This window comes from Zosterops lateralis, assembly GCF_965231275.1.
Source record: "Zosterops lateralis genome assembly, chromosome: 11".
NCBI classification, from domain to species: Eukaryota; Metazoa; Chordata; class Aves; order Passeriformes; family Zosteropidae; genus Zosterops; species Zosterops lateralis.
The window spans coordinates 128,201-153,389 of NC_139771.1; the positions used below are offsets into that span (position 1 = coordinate 128,201).

General features: G+C 37.8%; 2 protein-coding genes across 4 annotated transcripts in view; one reads left to right on the forward strand and one right to left on the reverse strand.

The window, feature by feature from the left end:
- APPL1 (adaptor protein, phosphotyrosine interacting with PH domain and leucine zipper 1) overlaps positions 1-15,691 on the reverse strand; it is a 27,940-nt gene extending 12,249 nt beyond the window's left edge. For both annotated transcript variants that reach the window (XM_083869360.1, XM_083869359.1), the window contains exons 1-15: positions 15,581-15,691; positions 11,298-11,396; positions 10,726-10,785; positions 9,919-9,990; positions 9,084-9,171; positions 7,471-7,512; positions 6,618-6,676; positions 6,003-6,149; positions 4,527-4,609; positions 4,286-4,444; positions 3,338-3,526; positions 2,806-2,848; positions 2,120-2,176; positions 1,499-1,590; positions 749-931 (exon numbers count right to left, since the gene is read on the reverse strand). In XM_083869360.1, coding sequence (XP_083725486.1) covers positions 749-931; positions 1,499-1,590; positions 2,120-2,176; positions 2,806-2,848; positions 3,338-3,526; positions 4,286-4,444; positions 4,527-4,609; positions 6,003-6,149; positions 6,618-6,676; positions 7,471-7,512; positions 9,084-9,171; positions 9,919-9,990; positions 10,726-10,785; positions 11,298-11,396; positions 15,581-15,634 — 1,427 coding nt within the window. In that variant the 5' untranslated portion in view covers positions 15,635-15,691. The remainder of the gene's footprint in view (positions 1-748; positions 932-1,498; positions 1,591-2,119; positions 2,177-2,805; positions 2,849-3,337; positions 3,527-4,285; positions 4,445-4,526; positions 4,610-6,002; positions 6,150-6,617; positions 6,677-7,470; positions 7,513-9,083; positions 9,172-9,918; positions 9,991-10,725; positions 10,786-11,297; positions 11,397-15,580) is intronic.
- A 177-nt stretch (positions 15,692-15,868) lies between these two features.
- HESX1 (HESX homeobox 1) lies at positions 15,869-20,744 on the forward strand. 2 transcript variants are annotated; one of them, XM_083869101.1, is made up of 5 exons: positions 15,869-16,086; positions 18,376-18,626; positions 18,735-18,940; positions 19,249-19,350; positions 20,295-20,744. In XM_083869101.1, coding segments are annotated over exons 1-5 (660 nt in total). In that variant the 5' UTR covers positions 15,869-16,084; the 3' UTR covers positions 20,394-20,744. The 2 variants fall into 2 exon arrangements, with proteins under 2 accessions (XP_083725227.1, XP_083725226.1); XM_083869100.1 differs by having other exon boundaries at positions 15,869-18,626.
- The last annotated feature ends 4,445 nt before the right edge of the window (positions 20,745-25,189 follow it).

Consider the following 25,189-nt stretch of genomic DNA (forward strand, 5'->3'; position numbering starts at 1 on the left):
TTTCCTAGAGGCAGGGGGCTATAAAACATTTTTGTGACAAGAGTGACATAAATTAGTTTTCATCTCTTTGGCTCTTCTGGTTGGTATTAAGAGCAGCTGGATCTGCAAATACATTTTCTTAATATGAATTCTGTAGATACAGTTCTAGAAATGCAGTGATCATTTACAGGTCTTTGGTTTTTAGTATATCTCCCACTCAAATATAATAACAAGTAGGAGAAAATGTTTTTATGTTTTGGATGAACTCTCAGATGATTTTAACTTGTCTGTATGTGAAATTACTCTAGAAGCCTAGACCATTTTCACTCACCTTTCAGCTTAAGAGGAGTGTCATCGTATGCCATCATCACCTGGAGGCAGGGCTACCAAATTTCTCTTGAGTTTCCAAGAGGAAATAACCCAAGCTGCTGGGTGAGCAAGCAATAGGAAAGGAAAATACTTTGTGAAACCAAAAGTTTAAAATAAATCAATAAATAAAAGCATAGGCTTTTAAAGCAAGAAAAGCTGCTGCAAAATAGAAAATGACACCTTGACTCTAGTGATGTAATTAAGCTGTTTTTTACAAGTCCATTTAACAGTTTAACAAATTATTTTGCTTCACTGGCCACTGCAAGATTTTTGACATCAGTCAGGGAAAAGGCAATGTGTGTACTGGAGCTGCATATTAAATGTGGTTTTCTCGTTTGTTTGTTTCTGAATTAGTAACATTAACTTCAGGGATTTTTTTCCTTCTGTCTACTTTTCCTACCTGCCCGATTGCCCTGATGATTTTGCTTGGCCAGGCAGATCTTCACTCACTGGAGATATTATGTCAAATTGGATGGGAGTGTCAGGGGCAACAAGGGAATCCAAGGAAAGTGCTGAGAGAGATGCTGAGTCAGCTCCCAGTGACCCTGCGCTGCTGGTACGAGCTGCAGGAGGACGAGATTGCCTACAACAAAAACAAAAAGGCAAAGTTAGGGTATTTGAGTTCAGGTAGGTTGATAATAAATTAAACCATAGGGGACGCCACTACAATATTCCAGAACTTAGATGTAAAATAAAACAAAAAATAAAACCCTGAAGATTGGGATATAACAAACAAATCTATGTACCTAGTCAAATTTAAGTTAAAGTACTACTTCCATTAATAATTGCATCAGATTGTTTTAACATCAATATATAATCACGTATTAAGTATAATACAATCTGAGGTCTGCTTCCAGGAGCTGGACACATGAAGAAAAATCTCATCATGAAATCACACAACAGAACAGATATGATGAAATCAACCAAAGTGTCCAGCAGCTGGCATTGGGACTGCTTTTAACAACGGATGCTCAACAGTGCTTCAGCAGTGAAAGGTGTGTTGAGGGAATTTTCCTCTGGCCTATCAAAGATTTAGTTCCGATCACACAAAGCTTTGTAGGTTTGTTAGGCTCTTTTTTCCCCCTGGAACTTTATCCAGGACACTCTTTTTATACGTGCATCTCAAATGCCCTCTGGTGACTTCACTTACACAGCTGGCCTCATGCTCTCATGCCTCTGCTGAAAAGAAGGAGAAGGAGTGACAGCCTCCAGAGCTGACTGGTTCACACGGGCAGCAATTTCCTGCAGCAGAGATGGGAAAAAATAACTGAAAACATTTTTCTCAAAATAAACTTTCAGATTTTATTTATATGCCACTGGGAGAAATTATGAACTCAACTCTTCATGAGTATCATGTATTCTTAAATTTTTGCCAACACACCTGCAGCACTTTCTTTTATTTTTTCTTCAAACACATATCCTAATGTTAACTTCCTCAATTTAAAAGAACAGATTGGCCTTACAATACTGCCAGTGTTAACAAAAAGCAGCAATAGAAAAAAGTTCCAATGACAACTCTGGCAAAATAAGCAAATGTAGCCAGGAAATAATAAAAAAAATTCATTTGAGAAATGCAGTCCTCAACTGTAAACTAAAACCCATGAAGATACACTTCATATATAGATACATGCTCTGTTATAAAACAGTTTTTACTGGGCCAATTCCCCTAATTTAGTAAGCAAAAATTGTTATGTAAGTTTGTAGCAATATGAATTTACTCTATAAATATAAATGTTTAAATACTGATAACTATAAATTTTACTGAAGTTACCTCAGGGTTTTCACTTAGATATATCTGCTTAGATATGTTGTTTATGGTGCATATCCACTGAAAAAGAGAAAGAAAAAAAGATATTAATTTGTCATGTTTTCTAAACAAACTTGATTGAATAACTGAGTTGCTCGTTTTAGGACTTTTTTTACTTTCTTTGTAAATTCAGAGAGCCAAATATTCTGCACACTCAGCTTTCATTAAATTCACTGCCACCTGCATACTGCACTTTGCACTTTCAGATTTTACTCACAAAAATTATTTTAGTCAAACTAAAACTAAACTAAAGAAAGCTTAACTCACAACTCTAAGGAATTTTTAAAAAACCTTCATTAGGACTCTCTATTCTTCTTTATTCTGTGCTGCAGATTACATTGTTTCCTCAAGAGATTATAAAAATTCAATTTGGCTTTTGTGGAATTTGCTCATTTCTTACATCTGCAAGCTAGACTCTTGCTTTCTCTCTCTGCTCTGGAAAACCATTTGCTCCTGTTCCTGGCTTTTCAACTTTTATCTGAAGGCGGAAACTAACAGGAACACTAAGATATCAAGGTGTTACTAACAAAGATAATTTATTAATAAGTAGAAACAGAAAAAAATATGCAGTATCCACTTGTGGTTAGGAATACATTCTTTCTGTGCAGCAGAAAATCACAGGGCTCCATGCATACCTCCTATAACCTTACCTCTTCATAATCTTTTTTACTTTCTGCCTGTAAGATTGAAGACCTGAAAGAGGAGAATGAAAAACACAAATTTGTGTATTTAAAATGCCTCACAAATACAGTCAGCCAGGAAATTACATATTCATATTTACACACTGAACAATAAGTTATGAAGGGCTGAAGATTGTGTTTGTGCTGAGTGCAGTCAATATTATATAATTAGGCTGGGGAGGAACCTATGCTTTCCTTTCAACACGAAACAGAAAAGCAACACAATTCCAATGTAATGTAATACTTAAGTATTCACAAAATGCAGTAATATGTGATTGTCAACTGATTATCATAAACTTATTCTGAAATACTACTCAGCTAGATTATAGAGTTTATAAACGAAAGTCTAGACATTACACAATTAAAAGGATATCCCAGATTTTGCTTCTAAATATCCACAAAATACATCAAGCTAACATCTAGCCAAAGGCAGACCATCTTTCTTTTCCTAATTAGTCTGTCCAGTATTTCTTACACAGAACAACAATGTAAGACCACTCACTTTTTGCCATCAAAAGATGTTATCTGGAAACAGTACCGTCTGTCCTCACAGTCCACAGCCATCACAGAGCAATTGTCTATGTCCATGACAAGTCCCCCAGCCACATCACCTCTTGCCTGGCTCATCAGATTTCCACCTTGAGTAAAGTAAAACTGTCTCTCCCAACTGGAAGACACCAGCCCTGTCTTACTAAAAGATAAAAGAAGCCTTCAGTTAGCCTCCCTTTTTGCTCAGACATTCTATAATGTAGTTGCTGCAATTGTGTTCCAATACAGAAATTCATGCCTCACTCAGTAAGTATTTTACTCTTTAACAGTTCTTGTAAAAGTAATCAACTATTTTTTTAATTCCTTGGAGCTTATTATATAAATTACAATATAAAAATTGAAATGTTACAACTTATTTTTAATAGCTCTGAAAACCAGCTGTTAGATTTCCTTAGAGGCACAGCTCCCTCCTGTGGACAACGAGCCACTGCAGCATGGAATCCAGAAGCCCCTTCCAAGGGTATTTTGGTTAATAGAGTGTTTTGCCTTGTTTAGATCAAAATGATGATGTTTCATTAGTAACTTGAATCCTAAAGCTTTAACAGACACTTCCAGAACAATCCTGATAGATGGAATCTTGTTACTTCCAAGTTAGGATGCAAAGAAATTACACTCTCAAACCCTTTTTTTTTTTTAAACTGTGAAAATTCAGGCAAAATTAAACTAAAATCAGGATAATTATACTTTGCATCTGAATGACATTATGTCAGTGTGACAAGGAATTTAATACTAATTAGGTGAAGAAGTCCAAAGAAAGAAACAGAATAGCTCTTATGTGACTTATTCAACGAAATTTGTAACATCAGCATAGTTTAAAAAAAAAAAAAAAAAATCAGCTTCTTTAGCTTTTCTTTCCCAAAATTAAATACTCTAGAATTTTTACATAACAAGTTACCCTTACTTTCTTGTATTGAGATAGCCAGCTTTCCGTGTTAGATTCCTATGAGCAGGAAATTTTATAGGATCAGGATCAGGCAAATACAGTGGATCACTGGCTACTTCCAAGTCCTCTATAGTCTGTTGCATGTTCTCTACTTCACAATCCATTTCCCTGCGAACACTAAAATTAAAATGTATTAGTAAGTAGAAACAAACAAAAAAAAATCTTGATAAAAGTTCAAAATTCAATGAAGCCAACTTACTTCTGTACACTTGTGCCAATATTGGTCAAAAATTCTTCCAGTTGCTCTGTAAGATTTTCTGAACCCATTTTAAAAAAGCTTATCTTTTTAAAAAAAAAGGAGGAAAACAGATAATTTAGTCATTAATAAAACTACACTAACAATTAACAGATGAAGTCATAGGAGGTTAATTTCTCAGAGAAATCTGTTTTCATCCATCATTCCCACCAAAGCCTCTTACTAAAAGCAGCAGAATGTGTTTTTTGCCTGCAGGTGAAGGCTGCTGCTGGCACTGCAATGGGATCTGTATCACAAGGATGTGAACAGAGCTGCCTGGAGGAAATACAGAGGCACACAGAACTGTCCTGGAAAAACTCCCAAGGTCTCTGTCATTTTTCACCATTCTGCTAACTGTTGTTATGGGGGTGTTATTTGGGGCAGAGAGAACAAACCTGTGAGGATTTGTCCAGGGCCATCCATAGGAAACTAACAATATGTATTTTTAGCACAGGGTAGTCCATAAGGGGACAGAAAATATTCCACAGTTCAATTGAGGTTAACCATGAAAAATCTCAGACCAGGATGGCCTGGGACATGGCCCTGCCCTTCAGTTTCTTAGATTCAGCAAAAAGCTTCACCTGAGCGACAGGTTACACTACTTTATTGCACAAAACATGCAGAACTTGGCTCTTAAATACAAGCTGCAAAGTTTCAAAAGAAAGCAAGAGTTCCTGCCTTTGGAAAGCTTTCAACATTGTGCAGAAGGTAATTTCTACTCACAGGTCACTGTAGTAGTGCCAGATGCTGGAAAGCTTGACTTGCAAAAAAACCCAAAGCTCATGCTTAATGACATACTTCAAAAATACAAATTAAGTCTGTCCAAATAACTTTATCATGGCTGTATTTTCTCTTGCACCCATCCTCAAATAAACCAATCATGAACTAATTAAGCAAAACCAAACCAGAATGTTTTTTAGCATTCTGGTACTTCCACAGCCCTGACTGAAAACAGTTATGTGGCTTTTGATGATTATCTCATTTCAGAACAGCTGCCACAGGAATGAATTTAACTGTCTCCATGTTAGTTACTGAGAAGGTTCACTTCTATGTGGACTTGCATGAAATCTAATCAGCTCTTCCATTTAGTGGAATCAAATGCCCAGCAGTGAAAATCTAGGCATTACATCAAATCAGCCATCGGGGTTTTGGGGGAAAATAAACCATTGTATTTGTCTCCCAGACTTTGCTAAAAGACTCTCTGATGGCAGTGAGGGCATCTCATAAAGAGATTCCTGTAGTGAGTGGCAATGACCAGTGCTAACTAATGGCACAGTCAGGGCAGCAGCTGGAGCAGCTCAGAGAAGTGGATGGGTGGGTCTTTTTCTCCATTTCCTTCCTTGGACTGCAGAAGAGGGCTTGCAATGGATTTCAGTACATCAATCTTCATGAAGTACTTTTACATCTTTCAGACCTACAGCTTTCAGAATCTGAAATTACCTGAGCTTGCATGTATCCTAGCAAGGGTTCTAGCAGAGAAATTTTCTTTTTGTACTGGAGACTATTTAATGCACAGAAATAATGCATCATAGTCTGATGCTGTTTTTTCCTTGAAGTATATACATCTTCTGTAACTTCAGCCTTGATCTGAAGAAACACAGACAAAGGAAGGGAAAAAAATGAATGTTTGAGACTTGACACTGATCACATGCCTTCTGGACAGTTTTACAGCCAACATGGAAAAACCCATCATCATGTTCTACCCTCTATCACCAGCTGCTGCATATTTTACTTGGCAATTCTGCTTCTCTAATTTAAACATGAGATGTGAAAAACAAAGCCAGCATTCTTTTCTAGCTGGGAAGTGTGGTTATTTCTCCACAAAACCAAACTGAATATGACATCGCATTATTATTCCTAAAGCATTGTCAGTGTTACAGGACAGGCATGTATTGGAGAAATCTGCTTTTCTGTCTAGACTGCTAAAGCATAAACTATCAAATGTCAGAATCTGCCATACACTGTGTTCCATCATAAATCATCATAAACATATAAGGTAAAAATTACTTCTTATCTTCTCTAAAAATCTTTATATTAAGATTTTGTTTTACAAACCTTTTCATTTTCCTTTCTTTTTGACAACCGGCTGTATCTGGTAATGGCAGCATCATGGTCTAAGCAAGCAAGAGAGAATTTATGATCATTTTCATAAATCAATGACTGACGAAACAGAGCAGAAAATCTTTTGTATTGAAGTGTTACACAGACAGCTGAATGTGATGTTCTGTCACATTAACACCTTAAGGAATTGTTCCTGTCTGTTTATTAATCACTGCAACAAATACTTGGGCTGAAGAAAAATTCTAACCAGATGCAAAAGTTGCCAAATTGTTACAAAGTTCCTGAAACATCCACTATTTTTCAGAGAAGAACTGTCCATTAAGTAGAGAAAATTTACATTATGAAAACCTGTACCTAATCTTTTTTGCTTCTAAAGCATTGAAACAATTTTCACTGAGAGAAGTAAAATCTTATTTAAATAATAAGTTCTCTACATGGATATATTAGAAGCAGCTAAAAAAAAAAAACTTCTGAAAATAGGGAAGAAAACAATGAAATTCATTTTAGGAAGGTAGTTTTTTTTTATTGATCTGTTTTTTTCACTTTAGAAAGTGAGCTAGCACCTTACTCTTTTTGTAATTTTGGTGGCATAATCCTACATTGTTTAATAATCATACATACACTTAAGGTGTTGTAAAAAACCCTTTCAATCTGCCTTAACACTTCAGTACACAAAGCAGGGATTTACAAGTGAACCAGGAAAAGCTGAGTGCCTAAGTATCACTCAGAAAAATTACACTTTAATTAGTTACTTTTAACAGGTTTAACTCCACTAGTTAAGTACAAATAATTCTACAATAATACCGTTGTCTTGTAACATTGATAAGATTAAGTACTTTACACTTACCATTGCTTGCAATTTGGAAAACTTCTTTTAGAGTTAGTATCTCTAAAAAACAACATATCACAATTTAAATAAGTTATTCATGTAACAGTTATGTATTACAGTTTCTCATGTGATGTTTCACTACTGAGCAGTTGAAGGTAACACCTTGTACCACAATGAGCTGCCAGCACAGGCACTGCATGGCCAGGCAAATCTCTCTACTCCTACCTGGGGCCTGAGGATCATTTCTGTGCTTACAAAAAAACCAAACCAAACTATACTGTAAAACTGTAAGGAGGAATTTCTATTCAAAAGTCTTTGAAAGTCATCATCAATACAAGTATGTCACCTGTAGTTCCAATTTGGGTTCTGGTTTGAGCTGGGGAGATGGAAGCACAGGAGATGGGAAATATCAATGCCCAAAACACACTGGGACTCCACCTAGCTAAAATCAGCTGAGTTCCAGCTGGTTATTGTCTCACTGTGTCAAGAACTGGAACCAGCACAATACATAAAACCTGTTCTGATCCTGGTTGTGGTTTGTGCCGTATTTCAGTACAAACCAGCAGAGAGCCATGGTAAACCTTATCGTAAAGCAAATACAAAAAAGCTGTTCAGGAAGTGCCTATGAAGTCCATAAAGTGTAGAGTCATTACAAACTACACCAGCTGGTGGCTAAATCTTCCAGTAGGAAAATTTAACTTGTGATTGTTGTGTCAGGGATGTCTCTTCAGTGATTACTAACAGGAGATTTTCAGGTCCTGAGAAGTAATATCAGCCTTGGGATAGTCATGATTCCTTGCCCCAAAAAAATAAAACAAACCATAATCTTTTCAATCCATAATTTTGCTGTGAACTATTGCCAAAGAAGTATTTTCCAAGATTCATGAAGAGCTGCAAGTCTTATGAAAGACTTGTAATTTTTATTTCCATTTAGACTTCAGATACTCATATCTTAGGTATACCCACTATAGAATGTTCACAATAGGGCTATTTGAGTTACTTGGAGTTTAATTCATAATTTCTACTTGGAAGCCCATTTGCCACAGCAGCCTGTTCAGTCCAGTATCTTGAGTAAAATCTATCATCATCACACACATTAGATGTTATTTTAAACCAGGCACAAGATACTATTATTACAAAAATAAGAAGCTGGAAGCACCTTATGTCTGCACATAAGAAGTCACCTGTACTACTAGCAGGGTTGAATTAACCACATTCCTAAATCTCAATATACTAAGTACTACAACTTTGGCACTTTGCCTTTTGAGCTTAGTCCACAATTATATTGATGTCATGATGTGATATACAAATCCTTCCTGAAAATGCAAATTATCTGAAAATTATTCTTTCCTAACATTTTTGAGTAGCTGCTAATTGTTCATCTTGAATAGAAGTGCTTCCCTAATGTAAGTAAAAATTTTGTTGAAACAATAATAATGTTAAGTTCAACTGTAATACTCTCATGAGTAGAAATAACTTACTTGTCTTTTAAAATGGGAGATGCATACTTTTGAGAGCTGAAAAATAAGTGTTGTATTCTATTTAGTGAAACAAGAGCTATGAAGGTTATATGCTATGTTTTTGTTGTTGCTGCTGTTGATTAAAAAACAGTATTTGCTCAAGTCCTCTACCTTTTAGATCCCTTTCTTTAAACTGGGTAATAGGAAACATCATTGCATCTGCAAGCTGAGTTGAAAGTACTGCATGGCAAGAGCTGAGCTGAAAAAGACAAAAGAAGACAATCTTAGGAAAGCAGTGCTGAGACCAAATCAAATCACAACAGGTGGGCATCAAAGATGTCATGTACAACTCAAACACATTTTTGCAGCTACTTTTTTTAGGTTCTAGATCTCATCATCATCTTTTTACAGGAAACCTATAGAACTGTTTTTGTCTGAACTTTTCCAAGTTACTGGATCATGCCAAAACCATCCTCATTTGTCCTGACTAGTCAGTTTATTTTTCCGGTTTCCCTCCAGCTACATCGCAGCCCATCTTTCACAGCTCAAAGAGGTAGAAGAAAATATGATCCTCCTAAAATGTTGTTTAAGTGAGGAGAGGGGTCACAGCAAAAATCCTGATTCAGGTCTTAATGGTGCTCAGTTGTGTGTCCTATGAGTCAGTGTCTAAGAGAGACAGCAGGGGGGTCCTCTGTCACTCAGGTACCTGAAATCAGGCAGTACAGGTACCCTCATGTACATAATTGCTAACTAATACTGGGTAATGGTTTTGGCTCTATCTCTAGTAGTTAAGCCACGTTTATTTTCAGCAATGTATCCTCATTTTGCCGAATTCGTTCTTTATCTTAAAGTTACACAGCTTTAAATACATGCTGCAATATACAATCAATTGTTACCTTGTTGACAAATGAATGCCATTTCTGTAACCCCTGGCTTAAAAAAAGGAATAATTAGGCAGTTGAAGTCTATACCTGACAGGATTAGCAAAGCACATACAAGCACTTACCTCATCAATCACTTTTGCAAATTGCTGCAGAGTGGAAGTCATGACTTCATCATCTCCCCCGAGCGGAAAACGCTGAAAAGGCAAAGAGAGTTATGTTGTTTGCAGTGTTTTCTACCATTCACAAAACTGGATTAGTCATCTCCATGAGTTAAGATACACTGAAGCAGTTCACCTCATTAGGTGGAAAAGGAGGATAGGTAGCAGCATGGTAGGTAGGTATAGGTAGATAGGTAGGTAGGTATAGGTAGGCATAGGTAGGAGCATAGGTAGCAGCTTCTTAAAATAAGCCAATTTTGTTTTTAACATTTTTAACCTCAGAAAAGGGGACTCAGCAGCAAAGCTACAAACAGAGAAACCTTCATAGTACAGGTTACAAGGGAAGAAAATTATGGATTCCACAGTCTGTGTTTTCAGAGATGGAATTATGTTCATGGAGTAAATTATGGTTGTAATTCAGAGATTGCAATGCAAGCTCTTCTCTTTGTGACTACTGATATTTAAGCACTTAAGGGTAAACAGATTTATAAAGTCAAAACAAAACAGAACTACCCTAAGCAATTCTCAAAAAAAGTAAAATATTTCAGAAGTTATTAATATTCTTCATGGTAAGAGGAACTTCATTTTGGTTTAGTTGGTAGAACTAAAATAAAGCCAATAGATTCTTCTGGCAATGGTTTGAACCGCCAACCACAGCGGTTCATTTTATCTTACCAAACCTAAATACATTCTACACTGTGCTCTGGGAGATAAAATACTTCAAAAACCCACAGTCCTGACTACACACAGAAAACATGATTTATGCAGTACCTGTTTCTCATATTCCTTCAGAAGCTTTGAAGTCACATGAGTTGCTGCACTTAATTCATTCTGATAAAAAAAAGGGAAACATGAAAATTAATAAAAAGTGAAACAGTTGAAGTATATATAACTTAAAAATACAGCCATAAACTCTAATTTTTAGAAAAACATACAAAATAGATTCTGTTTTTGGCATAAAAGTGGACTTAGTTCTAGATGAGTGAAACATGAATTTATTGTGGGTTAGATATAACCTCCCACTTGATAAATACTATTATACACACCTAGATCATTTTAGTACGTGCAACATTTTAGAAACACTTGGGAAATACATTAGAGCTACTTGAAGAATAGAAAACATCATTTCACCTGTCATAAGACATTCTATTGCAAAAAGAATCACAAGAATTTAGCCTTTACTACTCCCTAACATACAGAAAAACAGTAATTAATTCTTACTTTATTTCATTTCTACATTTAAAGCATATGGAAGTTAAAGAAAAGCATATTGCTCATCAAAAAAAGCAAGAAATGTGGTTCCAAAGCCTTAAACGTGAATTCAAGAATTGCATTAACACTACCTGAGCATCATATATTCTGTGCATGGCTTGAAACAACTGATTGATGTAATTGGATATTGCATCAGCATCTTCTTCAAATACTCCCAGCAAAGAGCGGGTCTGTAACAATCAAACAGCCAAAACACAAACATGACAAGTCAAAAGAGAAGAATTTAAATATAATGGAATTTCAGATTTAGATAGCATTTTTTCAGGTTTACTGAAAATTTTATAAACCTTCCAATAATGTTTAAAGGTATGATACCTGTTGCATGCCAAATATTCTTACAGATATTCAATATAGGTTAATATATTTTCAGGAAGGAAAGGGCCAAGGGAAATGGAGAACTGTTAAATGTTGAAACCGTGGGCAAGTACTGGGCTCGCTATGGCACATCCCTAGGGAGAAGGGTAAAGATTACTGGTATTAAACAGCTTGCCAGGTATATACATTTCTTCTGCGGTGAGATCCAAATAAAGACTGACTGTCTCATACAGTCCAACCTGAACACAGACAGTTGCTGGTTGTGCTTGGACCTATAATTACCTGTGGAATAACCGTCAATTCTGTGATCAAAAGGTTAGGAACTACACCAAACCAAACGATACAACCTGCATTTGACTGCCCCCAACATACATGTTTCTCACCACTGAAAGGAGTGAAAAGATCTGTCCTTCTGTCCTTACCCCAGCTTGTCAGTCTGTCTGTTTCTTAGCTGGTGTCACCCACAAGCCTGATGACTCCTGTGTCCAACTGCACTGCCTGCATCACTGCTGGTGCTTAACATTAACAGCACACACCTCAAAAACCAAGCTCTGTTGTCACTGACCACCTATTAGACTATAATACTGATCTTCATCTGTCAGCCCAACTATCCAGCCGGTTTTTCCACTCAGGTCACAGTCCATACCTCTCCCTTTTGGCCAGAAAAATGCTGCCAGACTGTGTCAGAGTCCTTGTAAAACCCAGGGTGACTGACATCCCCTGCTCTCCCTTCTGCTCAAATGACTGACTCGATAAAAAGGCAATCAGGTTGCTCAGGTGTAATTTGTCTGAAAGCTTAAATGAGATGCTGACTGCATGTTCTTGCATCCTTTTTGCACTTGGAAGCAAGGTTATTCCTCACCATGAGGATTTTGAATGGCTTCCTTCCACCAAGACAAAAGTCCCAAAGGAGGAAAAGCAGAGGATATACTACACTGGGTTTTCTAAAAACATTGGTTGAGATGCTTGGCTGTAGAAGCAGGAGCAGAGGTTGCTAAAGTATTTCCTTTGTGGCTCTTGCAATGTTTTAGCAAAAGGACCATGCTTTGTTTCTATACTTACACTAAAATTAATGTCCAGACAGAAAATGGAAAGAATCATAAGCACATAATTGGTTTCTTTCCCCTAAACTATGATTGTTAAACACTTGAAATTGGAAATTCTTTTTTTAGTCTTCCCTAGGCTCTTGAAATTATTGAAGTCTTTAGTCTCTCTCTCCTTGAAGGTCTTTTTCAGCTATTTCTGATTTTTGCTTTTAATGATACTGTAAGAGTACATTTTAAACCCATATAAATTACATCATTTAGCAATTCTTTTGACATGAAATTCTTTTATCTAAGTTGCATTTGATGCCTGGCTGTATCATAACTACTGTCATGCTATAGAATGTCTAAAAGATATTTAAATATTAAAAAGCATAATCAAACAGCATAATCAACACCATAAATAGCTTTAATGATGGTTCTAGTTTATAAAGCAAGTAGAAAGAGGTGAACTCAAATCTTTGCCAGGTGTGGCAACATGTGTCATCTTAACAGCCTTGACTCTCCCATTAGACATACACGAAAGAATGCAAAAGAAAAAATTACATGGTACTATAACCAATGAATTATATACTCCTAACCTTTAAACCTGAACATAAATAAACCTGAGCTTGTAATTTTAAAGGAATATTATGTAAAGTTTCTGTATTATACTTATGCTTTAAAACTGAACATCAAAATTTTTTTTCTCTATATTTTATTTTTAAAATGCCAGTTATTGATGTTCAGCCACCAAAATAATACCATATGATACTGATGGAAAGAAATTAACCTGAAACTGTAAACAAGTTGTGGCAGACTTTTGCTTGGTAGAAAATTAGAGGAATTGTTTACTTATATTTCTACTAAAACTCTGCATCATTTTGCATGTTCTTTAGGATTCTTTCAACTCATTTTTGTGAGCAGGCAAATAGGAGAGAACCAGGGAGAAGCTGCACAAAGAAACCCCTTGTTAGAAGTCAGTGTTAAGCCTTCTGTGCCATCAGATGAAGGGCACTGCAAGTGATAGGAGACAGAGCCTGTGCTACCAGAGTGTCTAGGGCTTTTTTTCTTGTGCAATGCTTTGGGAATGCAAATCACCATGAGCAGAAACTCTCCCTAAGTACACACTGAGTATGTATGTAATATACCTCCTAATTAATACATAAGTTGCTCTGTTTTGCATAGGAAAAGACTATGTAAACTTGGTATCTGGTTTAGGCCAGACAAACACAGTGGTTGGATTTTATCCTGTGACAACAAGAAATGAAAGGGTTTGGACATTTTTGAAAAGCCTTTTCTTCCCTCAGACACAGAATAAGGTTTGATTTGACACTTATATATCTACAGTCAGTGTCTGAAACAAGAACTCCAGGCCATAGTGCAGCACTAAACAATGATCCAAGGCTGATGAGCTTTTCAATATTCCAGCATGAATGTATTAAAGTCATGGCAATTCCTCCAGAGAGAAGGTCCTGCTTTCTTCAAGCAACATTTGATGCCATTTCCTCTGCACTAATTTCACAGTAACAGAAATTAACCAATGTAACAAACGGACTATCCTAACAGAAAACCACTGAGTCCTTACTAGAGGACCTGACACCCAGAATTCACCTGAAACATTAAATTGACTGAGAGATGTAAATTTTCTACCTAAAACAGAAGACAATATTGGCAAATCCAATTACTTAAGCATCTTAAATACATTGGGCTGAATTAGGCTTTGCTTGTCTGTATCGCAAATAACCTCATATGGAAGATTCTAGAATTACAACTAAATAAGTAACATTTTTTCATGTGCTTCACAAATATCCTCAGATGATCCTAAGTTGATGTTTTCACATTTGACATTTCCTATAAAGATGAATAGTTCTGACTTCCTTATACTAAAAACAGATCTTCAAGAGATAATTTTTTAAAATCAGTACTATTATAGACTTTCAATTTTTTTTTCCTCGTCATGAGAGGTTTTGCACCTGGACCACAACCCACATTAGAGGCCAGATCTCATCTCACATCCAGCATTTGAGCCTATTTGGGGCACTATCCTTATGAAAGCAGTTATTCCTTTTCTGCACGGAAATGCTTCTCTAGCCTTTTTAGAGTTGTCCTTTCACTTGATACAGAATTGTTAAAATTACTGCCATTTTAGGGGCTAAATTTTCCTTTTTAACAAGTGAAAGTTTCTCTTCCTATAACCAAGGAATTAAAGCTACCAACGCACATGTATTGCGATATAGGACATCCTATTCACTACACGTAAACCATGCATCAGAACAAGGATCTTAATTCAAAAGGCTGCCATTAAAAGAAAATATATTGCAAACTTTTTTCTCAAATCTAAGAAGCACAGTACAAGGACTTGCTGTTGCTGCTGCCAGCAACAGAAACCAGAGCAATTGAATAAAGCATTTCCTAGGTCAGAAAGAGACTCCAAAACACTACAGGGCATCGCTGACACAGATCAGGCAGCAGCAACGCAAGGGAAGAATCGGAGTAAGGAGAGGCCTCCGGGCACCATGTGCTTCCCACCTACTCTCCGCACTAACCACCGCCGCGACCTCACCCGGCACCTGCTTTTCGTACGAGTCCATTAAACCTTAATGCACCTTAGTGAAAAACAAACAGGAAAAATCGTTTTGAGAATGCAACACGCACGGTTTTTACGGTCACAAGGCGTCCAAAATCGAGCCTTGGTGCGAAGGCGGGGGTGGGATCAGGGAATTGCCGGAATTGCCCTGACGGAGGTGCCGCAGCCCCAGGGCGCGGAGCACTCCCGGCAGCGGCGGTGGGGCCGGCGCCGAGGAACTCCAGGAGGGCGTTCGCAGGGCACGGCCAGGGCGGAAAGCCCGATCCGAGACTGTTGGAGCCCCGCGGGGCCATGCAGGCAGCGTCCCCGCCGCGCTCCCTCACGGCCACCGCCGCGGCTCTCCCGAGGCCGGCAGCGACAGGGAAGCAGCGCTGGGCCCGGCGAGCAGGAGCTCGGCCCGATGCGGCCTCCGGCGGGCCTGTCTCACCTGCGGGCTGTCCTCCAGCGTCTCCTCGATAGGCAGTTTGTCGATGCCGGGCATGGCGGCAGCCGCGCTAAGCCCCCGCAGCTCCGCTCCCCCAGCCCCGGCCCGGCCGGACTCGACCCGCCCCGACCCCCGCCCGCCGCGCGCCGGATGTCCCGCCCCCCCCCGAGCGCCCGGCTCGCCCATTGGTCTGCCCGGCCCCTTCCCGGCTGCCCATTGGCTGGCGGACCCGCCTATTGGCGCGCAGGCGCGGGGACTGAGGGCAGGGTCGCTGGCGCGCGGTCCCTCAGGGCGGGGGCTCCGGCGGCGGCACCGGTAGCTGCTCTGGCCCTGGCTCCGGCTCCGGCTTCGGCTTCGGCCCCGGCCCCGGCCCCGGCCCTCGCCCTCGCCCTCGCCCTCTGTGCGGAGCGGAGCGGAGTGGAGTGGTCGGGGCCGTGTCCCCGCTGAGGGGACTGACCCGCAGTCAACAGGGAGAAGAGCAGCCAGCCGATCTTTAGAGGATTCACGATGTATGTCCTTATGGAGACAACATTCTGCCTCTGCTGGAGGGTGAAAGCAGCTGTGTGGATAAGGAAGGCTTTATTTGCAGTGTTTGTCACTTTTTAACACGCTCTTTTTTCATACTTTTGCTAGCGGCAGCCTTGGATTAACCTTGAATGTACCTTCAGTCTCCCTGTGCCAACATAGCTTTTACTTCAGCCAAGAAATAGCTTAACTGCTTTCGTTTTGTGAAAATTCATGTTACCGTTTTGAGGTATTCTTTGCTTTAAAAAAATTTGGTAATTTTAAACTTGGCTTTGAATATACTTGCTATCCATATTAAAAACATATTTGAAAGAGAGCTTTACGTAGCATGACATCTGAGGTGATGAAATACTGCTGGGTAAAGATGTTGTGGGAAAAGTGAGGAGAAAGGCAAATTTGTGTGTGTGATAAGTAATCAAGAAAGATAATATACACCATTTGTACCATTTTTAAAAACTGAAAATATTGCCCAGGCTCTAGTGAAAGGCGGCTCAGCAGTGGAGCAGCAGAGGGTGAGAAGAGCAAAAAGCGAGAGTAAGAGCTGGGCCTTCAGAGCAAAGCCCCCGGGAGGGCTCAGGGTGGTCTCCTCAGCTGCTGTAAACAGCCCTTGGAATTTCCCATCTCTGAGGAGCTCCTCTGCTAAAGGGATGAACTCCGCTGTCCCTGGGCAAAAAAACAGTGCTGCAAAGTCTGAAAGGGAGATTAGTTTGCTGCTTCATCAAGTATGTGATGCTGTAAGAGGAGTGGATTTGCATATGCAAGGAGCAGTGGGTTTTCCTATTATTGATTACTTAGGATTCCTAACTTAAGGTTTGCTGTGTTGCTTTAATTGCCTCTACCAAGGTATTTACTTAAGAGTCTATAGGTAATTTCAAATGGGTTGCAGGGTAATATTGGTCAATACTAACGGGCCAAAACAATTAGATACAGTTTTTAAGAGAAATCTTAAGGTCTATAAATGGTGACTGGAGCTCCTCTTGCAAATGAACATTGCCGGTGGATGCATTGATATGTGTGAGAAGTGTCCTTGGTAAGACCACTTCTGGAATTGTCACTCTTTTCATAGTTTGGTTTGATAACAGTCTTACTGCACAACACGAAGTCAGGCCAGTAGGAGGGGTAACTTTTCCTTCAGAAATAAAAATACCATTTTCATTTTTGCCTATTATTTTTGGACAGATCTTGATTTTACACTGTCTCTACAGAAATTCCTCCTCTTCTTGTCCTGAACCAAAAGCTGTTTTTGAGCATGTAATGTAAACTGCTGTGTGACTGACAGATGAGTTTGAATATAAAATATTATGGTCGGTATTTTCATTATGATGGATGAAATCAGAATTCTGTTGGACTTTGAGCCCCATTACAAAGCTTTTATCTCCTTTCTTCCCATTACTCAATTTTTTTTTTTTTTTGTGATTTTAAGAGTTGACTCTGTAGGATTTAAATATACTTCTGTTTTCTGTAAACCTACAAGGAGGTAGACACATCTGTGAGAAAAAGGATGCTTTTAAACCTGTAAATTTGAGTGTACTGCTTCTATTACTTCCAAGTTTTGCTTTTATGTAGTGAAGAATTATCAGAAAAATTCACATCTGGAATGTTTCAAAAAGGCTGCAACAAAGTTATTTTAATAAAAAAAATAAATGCATGAATTATTTAAAATAGTTGGTGCAACTGCTCCTATTAACTAATCCAGGCACTTGGAAGGCAATTACACTGAGCTTTGACAACACTGCCAACCCACTGCACAGTACCTTATGCCAAAAGCTATTGTTGTTTTATTGACCACGTTCACCATTACATATGCATATGAAAAAACAGAGGCATTTTCATCGGGATTACCCTAATAGCATTAAGAGATTATTTTTTAAATTTCCTTGGAAGGAAATTCACTTAAATGAGATTACTTATTACTTGACTGGTTTCCTATCATGCTTCTATGTTTAGGTAAGTGGAGTCCATTAGAGTATAAAATTTAAAAAAAACTGATTTTATACATTAATGATTTCAAATAAAAGAGAACTACTATATTTGTGCACAACTTCTTTTGAGAAAGTTAAGTCGATGCTCTGGTTAGGAGAGATAACACTTTTTGTCCCCCTTGGTGGCCCCCCTAGTGTCACCATTAGTTGCTAATTACTTGCAAACAAATAAACAATTAACTCCTCGTGCCTCTTGGTGGGAGAGTTTTCATTGACATGCTAAAACTTTCTAATAAAAGATTTTAATTAATGACGTTGCAAATCCAACCCCCTTGCCGGAATGGCTATAAGGAGGATTGTGGAGAAATGCAAGTACAGTTCCCCTGCTATGCTGGCGGAGGGCGAAGGCATGGCCGGCCCCTCGCTGTGTACTGCCACCACAGCGGCCTCTCCGGGGCTGCAGAAGGTGCCCGCCTTTGGGGAGAGTAAAACCACACAGTGCTCCTTTTCTATTGAGAGTATACTGGGACTGGAGCAGAAAAAAGATGGCATTCCTGCTGGGAAACCTCACAGGCCCTGGATGGATGCATGCACCAGCTTGGGTAAGTCAGTCTGTTTTGTAACCTCTTAAGCTTTTACCCTGTAAAAATACCGGCGTGTTTCTACTGCAAACCAGTAAGTTTAAGCTCTCCTTTTCTTGCTCTTTCTAGTTTTAGGTGATGACAGTAATCCCCATCTGCAGATCCCTGTTGTTTGCTATGAAAATCCATTATTTCATGCTAGAAGTGGTCCAGTGCAAGAGGAAAACGTTTTGAAATGTGAAAAATATTTTTCAGTCACTGAAAGGCTGTCTTTCCAACGAGAATTGAGCTGGTACAGAGGTAGAAGACCAAGAACTGCATTCACTAGGAACCAGGTAGGGCTTTCCTTAGCATCTAAGACATGAATAACAATGTAGTTTAGTAATATGTTGGAAGAAACCTGTAACAGCTGCTAAGTTCAGTGTGATGTACCTCTGCAGAGAGAAATGTAATCAGGAACTAGTGTAAATTAACTGGAATGTTGCTAATTTCAGCAGATCAGTGTTTATGCATGAAATCAGAATTGTGCAAACACTGACCAGAAGTCTCCTGTCGAACAAACTAAGCGGTTATTTATTTTATTATTAATTACTGCTATGAACATAGTGTTAACTATTCAACAAGTGTATTTTAATCTCCTCAGATTGAAGTCTTGGAAAATGTTTTTAAAATGAACTCCTACCCTGGCATTGATACAAGGGAAGAGTTAGCTCGCAAATTAGATTTAGATGAAGACAGGATCCAGGTAATCAAAATTTTATTTGAACTTTTCTGTAATTCCAGCTATATGTACTCTCTGGTTATATACATAAGTAGTTTGACAACAGTAATGAGAATGTTAACACTCAAGTACATACAACATACATACATACATAACAACACTCATGTATATACATGAAACATGCCTTCAATGATTTGTGAAATGCAAACCATTGAATTCCTTCTGAATTCCTTCCATAGCATTGATGGAGTATTCATCACTATAATACTTCCACAATATCTGCTCTGTTAATCTCTAGTTATTGTGTGCAGAACTTGATCATTTCCATAAAATAATTTTTGTATTTTATTTGTCACTATATTTGAAAAATAAATCTGAAACAGGTATGGACATAATTTGTGTGACTGCCTGCATATTTTGTGAGACTGCCAGCAGAGCATAGATATTTTAAACCAGTGTTTGAACCTACGTCTTTATCTGGCCAAGAGTGAAATCTATTCAGGGATGTTAATTATTGATTTCCAGGTAGTTCAATGTGATAAGAATCATACTGTAAACATGAGAATTTGGGCTTCCCTTAATTGTTTATCAGGCTTTTGTTGCAAGTATTATATTGGGCTTGATGGGAAACTTGATGCTGCAAATAGTTAAGTAATTCCAGATGTTCAGGATCTTCCAGGATCTGATTCTGTCACTGAATTTATTAACAGTTTTTGTGTTAATTACAGTGAAGCTGACCTCACTTTCCAGTTAACCTGGGGATATTATTTTCTTTGTCTGTGGTATTAAAATTACAGATAGCAGGTAGCTACATGCTGACATCTGCAAATTTTAAATTTATATTGAACTTTCAAACTGCTGTCATCACACAGAATATTGTCATGTTGTGTGAATTCTTTTAAGTTTCAAATATTATTCTGCTTCCACTGCTGTAATTCTGAAAAGCATCCCTTCTCTTTCCATTTTAGATCTGGTTCCAGAACCGTCGTGCAAAGCTGAAAAGATCACACAGAGAATCTCAGTTCCTAATGGTGAAAAACACTTTCACCTCCAGCCTGCTAGAGTAGAAGGAAGGATGGCTTGCTGTTACAGTACTACTACAGAAAACAAAGAATTATTCATAACCTGTATTAAGTATAGATATATTAATTATGATTTTATGCCCAGATTTGAAAGTTTATTATAATTTTCATTAAAATAAACTGTAAATACTTGAATTATTATTATAATCTACTTTTTGTGGAAAAAGTGAACTTTTCCTATATATTTGAGTATTTGTAGAGATTTTGAGATACTTCTACAGTTTAAAACAATGCAAACCCTAGGTTGCACAAGAATTTCAGCTAGTATAAATTACTGCAGGTGACTTGACAAAGCCTTATGGTTGTAGAAGTCCATTTCAAGTCTGAAATAAATGATATACAAAACAGATTTTCCTACTGGAAACAGTTTGTCACACTTGATTTTAAATAGCTTATTTATAAAGAATATGATAGTTTTCATAGAGAACATAATTTTTAAAAACAGATATCTCCAATGGAAGGACTAATATTCAACTGACTCTTCAGTTTTAACAATTGCTCACTTAAAAGAAGCTGACAATTATAAGCTTTTAAAATAATTTTAATTATTTTAGGTTATTTGCCTATTTAATTCTTTAACTTGGTTATCTTCTCTCTTGTCAGTATAAGTGTTCCAATTGAGGAAGTTGCCCTTTGTCTTTTAATGACAGAATGTGGCATTTCAAGGGATCAGACCAGATATCCAGATCATTGCCATTGATTTTAGGGTGTTGTATTCATTTTTATCAAACAGTACATGGAAGTTAATTATCCTCATATTTGATACTGAGCCTGAAGTCAAGGAGAGCCATTTGCAAAAGAACCCATCCAACTCTTCATGGTCACAATGCAGGGAAACACTTTAAGTGCAGGTTTATGCTGCTCTTTGTTCAGCAGAGCTCTAAGCACTTGCCTCAAGTGCTGGTGAGGTTCAGTGAGACTCCAGCCTGTGTTTCTTGCTAGACATAAATTTTACATTATCTGCTAACACATTATTGCTCTTCCTTTCTTCATGCTTGTATGCATATCTGTTGTCAATAGGGTGAAAGGTAAGTTGAGAAAATAGGGTGATAGAAAAAACCATTTTATGTAGTCTCATATTAGAAAAAGTCTCATCCCTCAAAAGAGAGGGATGATCTGACAGTCCTTACTTAGTATTTTGAATTATAGTTTGAGCTATAAGAGTTTAAATAAAAAACATTTCTATTTTTTCTGAAAAGTATCACTGAAAAACTTTACTTTAGAACTGGGTGACCGTTCCATGTTTTTAACTTCATTGGCTCATTGCCTTCACTTTTATGCAGAATCCTAAAAATCTTGAATTGTTTGGCTTTGCTCCTGGAAATCTTATTTTAATATGGAAATAACAAACTGATATTGAAAATTGAAATATTGAAAACAAACTGATATTGAAACATTATTTTTTGTGCTTTATTGGATTTGGGAAATAACATTCCCAACTGAATTTTGTTGTATCCTGCATTCGAAAATACTTGAGAGAACCACAAGTAGTAAATCAGTTTAAATTGAGCAAGATCAATTAGGAATAGTTTTTAGAGAAACTGAAATCTCATTTCAGATACCTGCCTGATCTGGTAAAAGCAAAGACAATATTGGGAATTCTTTCTTTTCTTTCTTTTCTTTCTTTTCTTTCTTTCTTTCTTTCTTTCTTTCTTTCTTTCTTTCTTTCTTTCTTTCTTTCTTTCTTTCTTTCTTTCTTTCTTTCTTTCTTTCTTTCTTTCTTTCTTTCTTTCTTTCTTTTTCTTCACACCTCAAAACATATATTGCCTATAGTTTAACCTTACTGCAGGTAATCTGAAACTATTGTCTACTTTGTTTCTGGAAACAAAGTTTCCAGCAGCAACAGATTAGACTAATCTGTACGGATTGATTGCTTAAGAACCTCACTCTATTATCTGGCAAATACCTAAATACACCTAATGTCTGCTAGAATGGAACTTGTCTCAAGTGACGGAAGTCTGACAAAGCAATTCAAAGGAAGCAGTAGAATAGTAGCAGAATAATAATAGCACCAGCCCTGGTATCCTGCTCTCCATTAGCAAATGTTACCAGCAGGATCTTTCGTTGGACATACTAGGAGCATGCCACACAGTGCTAAGGGGAAAAGAGTTTAAAAGCAGAGTTGTACTATTTGCTTCATTTGGCTTAGGTTGTTCTTCCCAGCGTAAAGGAATCAGGAAGTCAAAAAGGAGCCTCTCACTTCATTATACCTTCACTTATACCCTCTTAATTTATACCTTCTTTGACCAGCTTGGGTTTAAGTTATGCCCATCACTTCCTCAAATACAGCTGGATTTTTTTCCACCTTGAAAAGTGTTATATGTGTGTATTATAAAATTGGCTTTTCGCAAGATGTATGCTATATAATTAATAACATAGTAAGGATATAAAGATATAAGTTTATTTCTGCTATTGGTAAGACTAGATATAAAGGGAGTAGTTGATGTAGCAGCTGCTTAAACTGTCTGTTTGGTTGGGATAACATCCAGTGAACATGTAAAGAAGACCCTGCTACTGATAACACCAACTATCAGCATCTACCACCCGCAGAAAGCACAGACCAAGGCCCAAGCTGGACGCGATAAGAAGGACACAGCCATGAAACACGCATGCTCTAAAAAGGCGGATCCAAGGAGGGACCATGCAGAGCAGTTCCTGGAATATGGAAACTAGTTTATGGAATTTTATGAATATTCATATATCGATATAACGAAAAGGGTATTTAACGAGTATCCCTGAGAAGGCAAGGTGTGGACTTGGCTGAATGCCAAGTCACCCGGCCAGCCGTTTTTGGTTTTATCTCCTAATTGTCTTAATTATTTTATTAAATATATTCCTTAAAATTTACTAAAAAGTGAACCTCGTTTTTCACAAAAAGTATTAGTCTGGATTTCACAGAGTCTCTGTCTTGTCGTTGCTGGCAATATGCAGGTATCCCTTGGCAATGTGTGTAACAGTTCTGTTTCCTGTGCAGGCACTGCCAGGCTAGGAGCAGCAGTGGGGGAGGCTGTCAGCAGAGGCCGCCCTGGATGCTGGAATCCAGCCCTGCTCCAGTTTCACATGTTTTGCCTTGCAGTGTTTCTGTTTGTCTCTCTGCCCTTCAGAAGACAGAAAAATCTCAGTCTTTTTTTTTTTTTTTTTTTTTTTTTTTTTTTTTTTTTGTCTAAGTTCTGGCCTAAGCTCATGAAGCCACAGCCTTTGCTTCCAGCCCTGCTGCCTTGCTTTGGCTCCAGTGATCATTTGACCCTTGTGACAAGCTGATACATTGACTAAGATGGTGAAAAACTGTTCTAGCAAAGAACCCTCTCACTCTTAATATGGTCAAGCTGTCGTGTCAACAGCCATCAATAGGTGCAAATTAGGCTCTGTCAGGTTGACGCTGGGCCTCTGTCTCTGACTGTAATGGGACCTAAATATTGTAGTAGTGTTTTCCAGATATAAGTTCAGTACCTGTGACCGTAACTGGGATGCTGGGCTGCAAAATAATTTGTTTTAAATTGATGTTCTCTTAATTACTGTCTCTATATTAATTTTTTTCTAACTACAATTTCAGCAATTGTCAGTGTTGTCCAAAAAAGCTGAGCTATGCCTATGGTCTAAAAGCAGATTCACAGTAATTTATACAAAAGAGCCAATGCTCCCAAAGTTCTGTTGTGATGTTACTTGAAGCATACATAAAAGCATAGTTTAGAGCTTCAATGTTAGCATCAAAAGCCCAGATTGGAACAGCATTCATTAAATTGTCATTTAATACTTTGAATTTGCAATTATTTAGTTTGTCAAACCTGTGCTTATGAATAGCAAGCCAGCACACCAGCAAACTACGTTATGATTTTTCTTGTGCATGTGGATACATCTACATTTTTCTACTTGTTCAAAGTTTTGTATTGCAAATACTTCTGAAGAGATGAAACCTGTAAGTTTTGTAATTCTATGTAAGAGGATAAACACTGTGCTCAAAGTCTTATTAGAAGGAAATGTGACTGTAAAAATAATCCAGAATTTTAATGTGACTGAATTTTAAAAGAAACCTTGTCTAAAAGCAGTGTAAAATAATTTGCAAACACCTTCTCTTTATCTAACATGAAAATAACCTAATCTTATGATTGAGATCAACTCTCAGGTTTAGCTAACAATCATAAAAACAAAGCTTCCTAGAAATTGGTTGTAAAACAACTTTTTTATTCTTTGGATTGATTTTGTTTCCCTATTAATTGTTAGATTGATGATCTTTGTCCCTTTATTTTAAAGGACTTAATATTATGTAATTGGATGGGAAATATAAGGTATTTTAGTTTCAAATTACTTTGGAGCTATAGTGATTGACCTGAATCATTACTTCCTGCCCTGTTATTTGTGTAATGGATTCATCTTGAATCAAAACCACATTCTGTTATTTTATATGAGCTATTTAGACTATCTTATGTATATATGTGATAATGAAAGAGTAAAAAGACAAAGTAATAATATTCATTATATGAGGTGGAGCCGGGGCTGTTCAGCCTCTTGGGGAGGGGCATAAGGATCCCACCTCATCGCTTTAAAAAGGAAGTTCTTGTGGTCACAATGGGCAAACAGGATTGTTGGTGAAGGAGAGGAACTGCTGAAGAGCCTTCATTTCTAGATTCCTTTGTGGGGAAATAGGGCCTGAACTTGTGTGACATGAGGGGAAAGGGCTACACAGAAGTATGGAAACCAGTCTGTCTATTTTGGGCATCCAAAGTTGATATTGATGGGGCCAGCAGTATTTTCAGGACAATCCCAGGAAGAGTGAAGTGTTG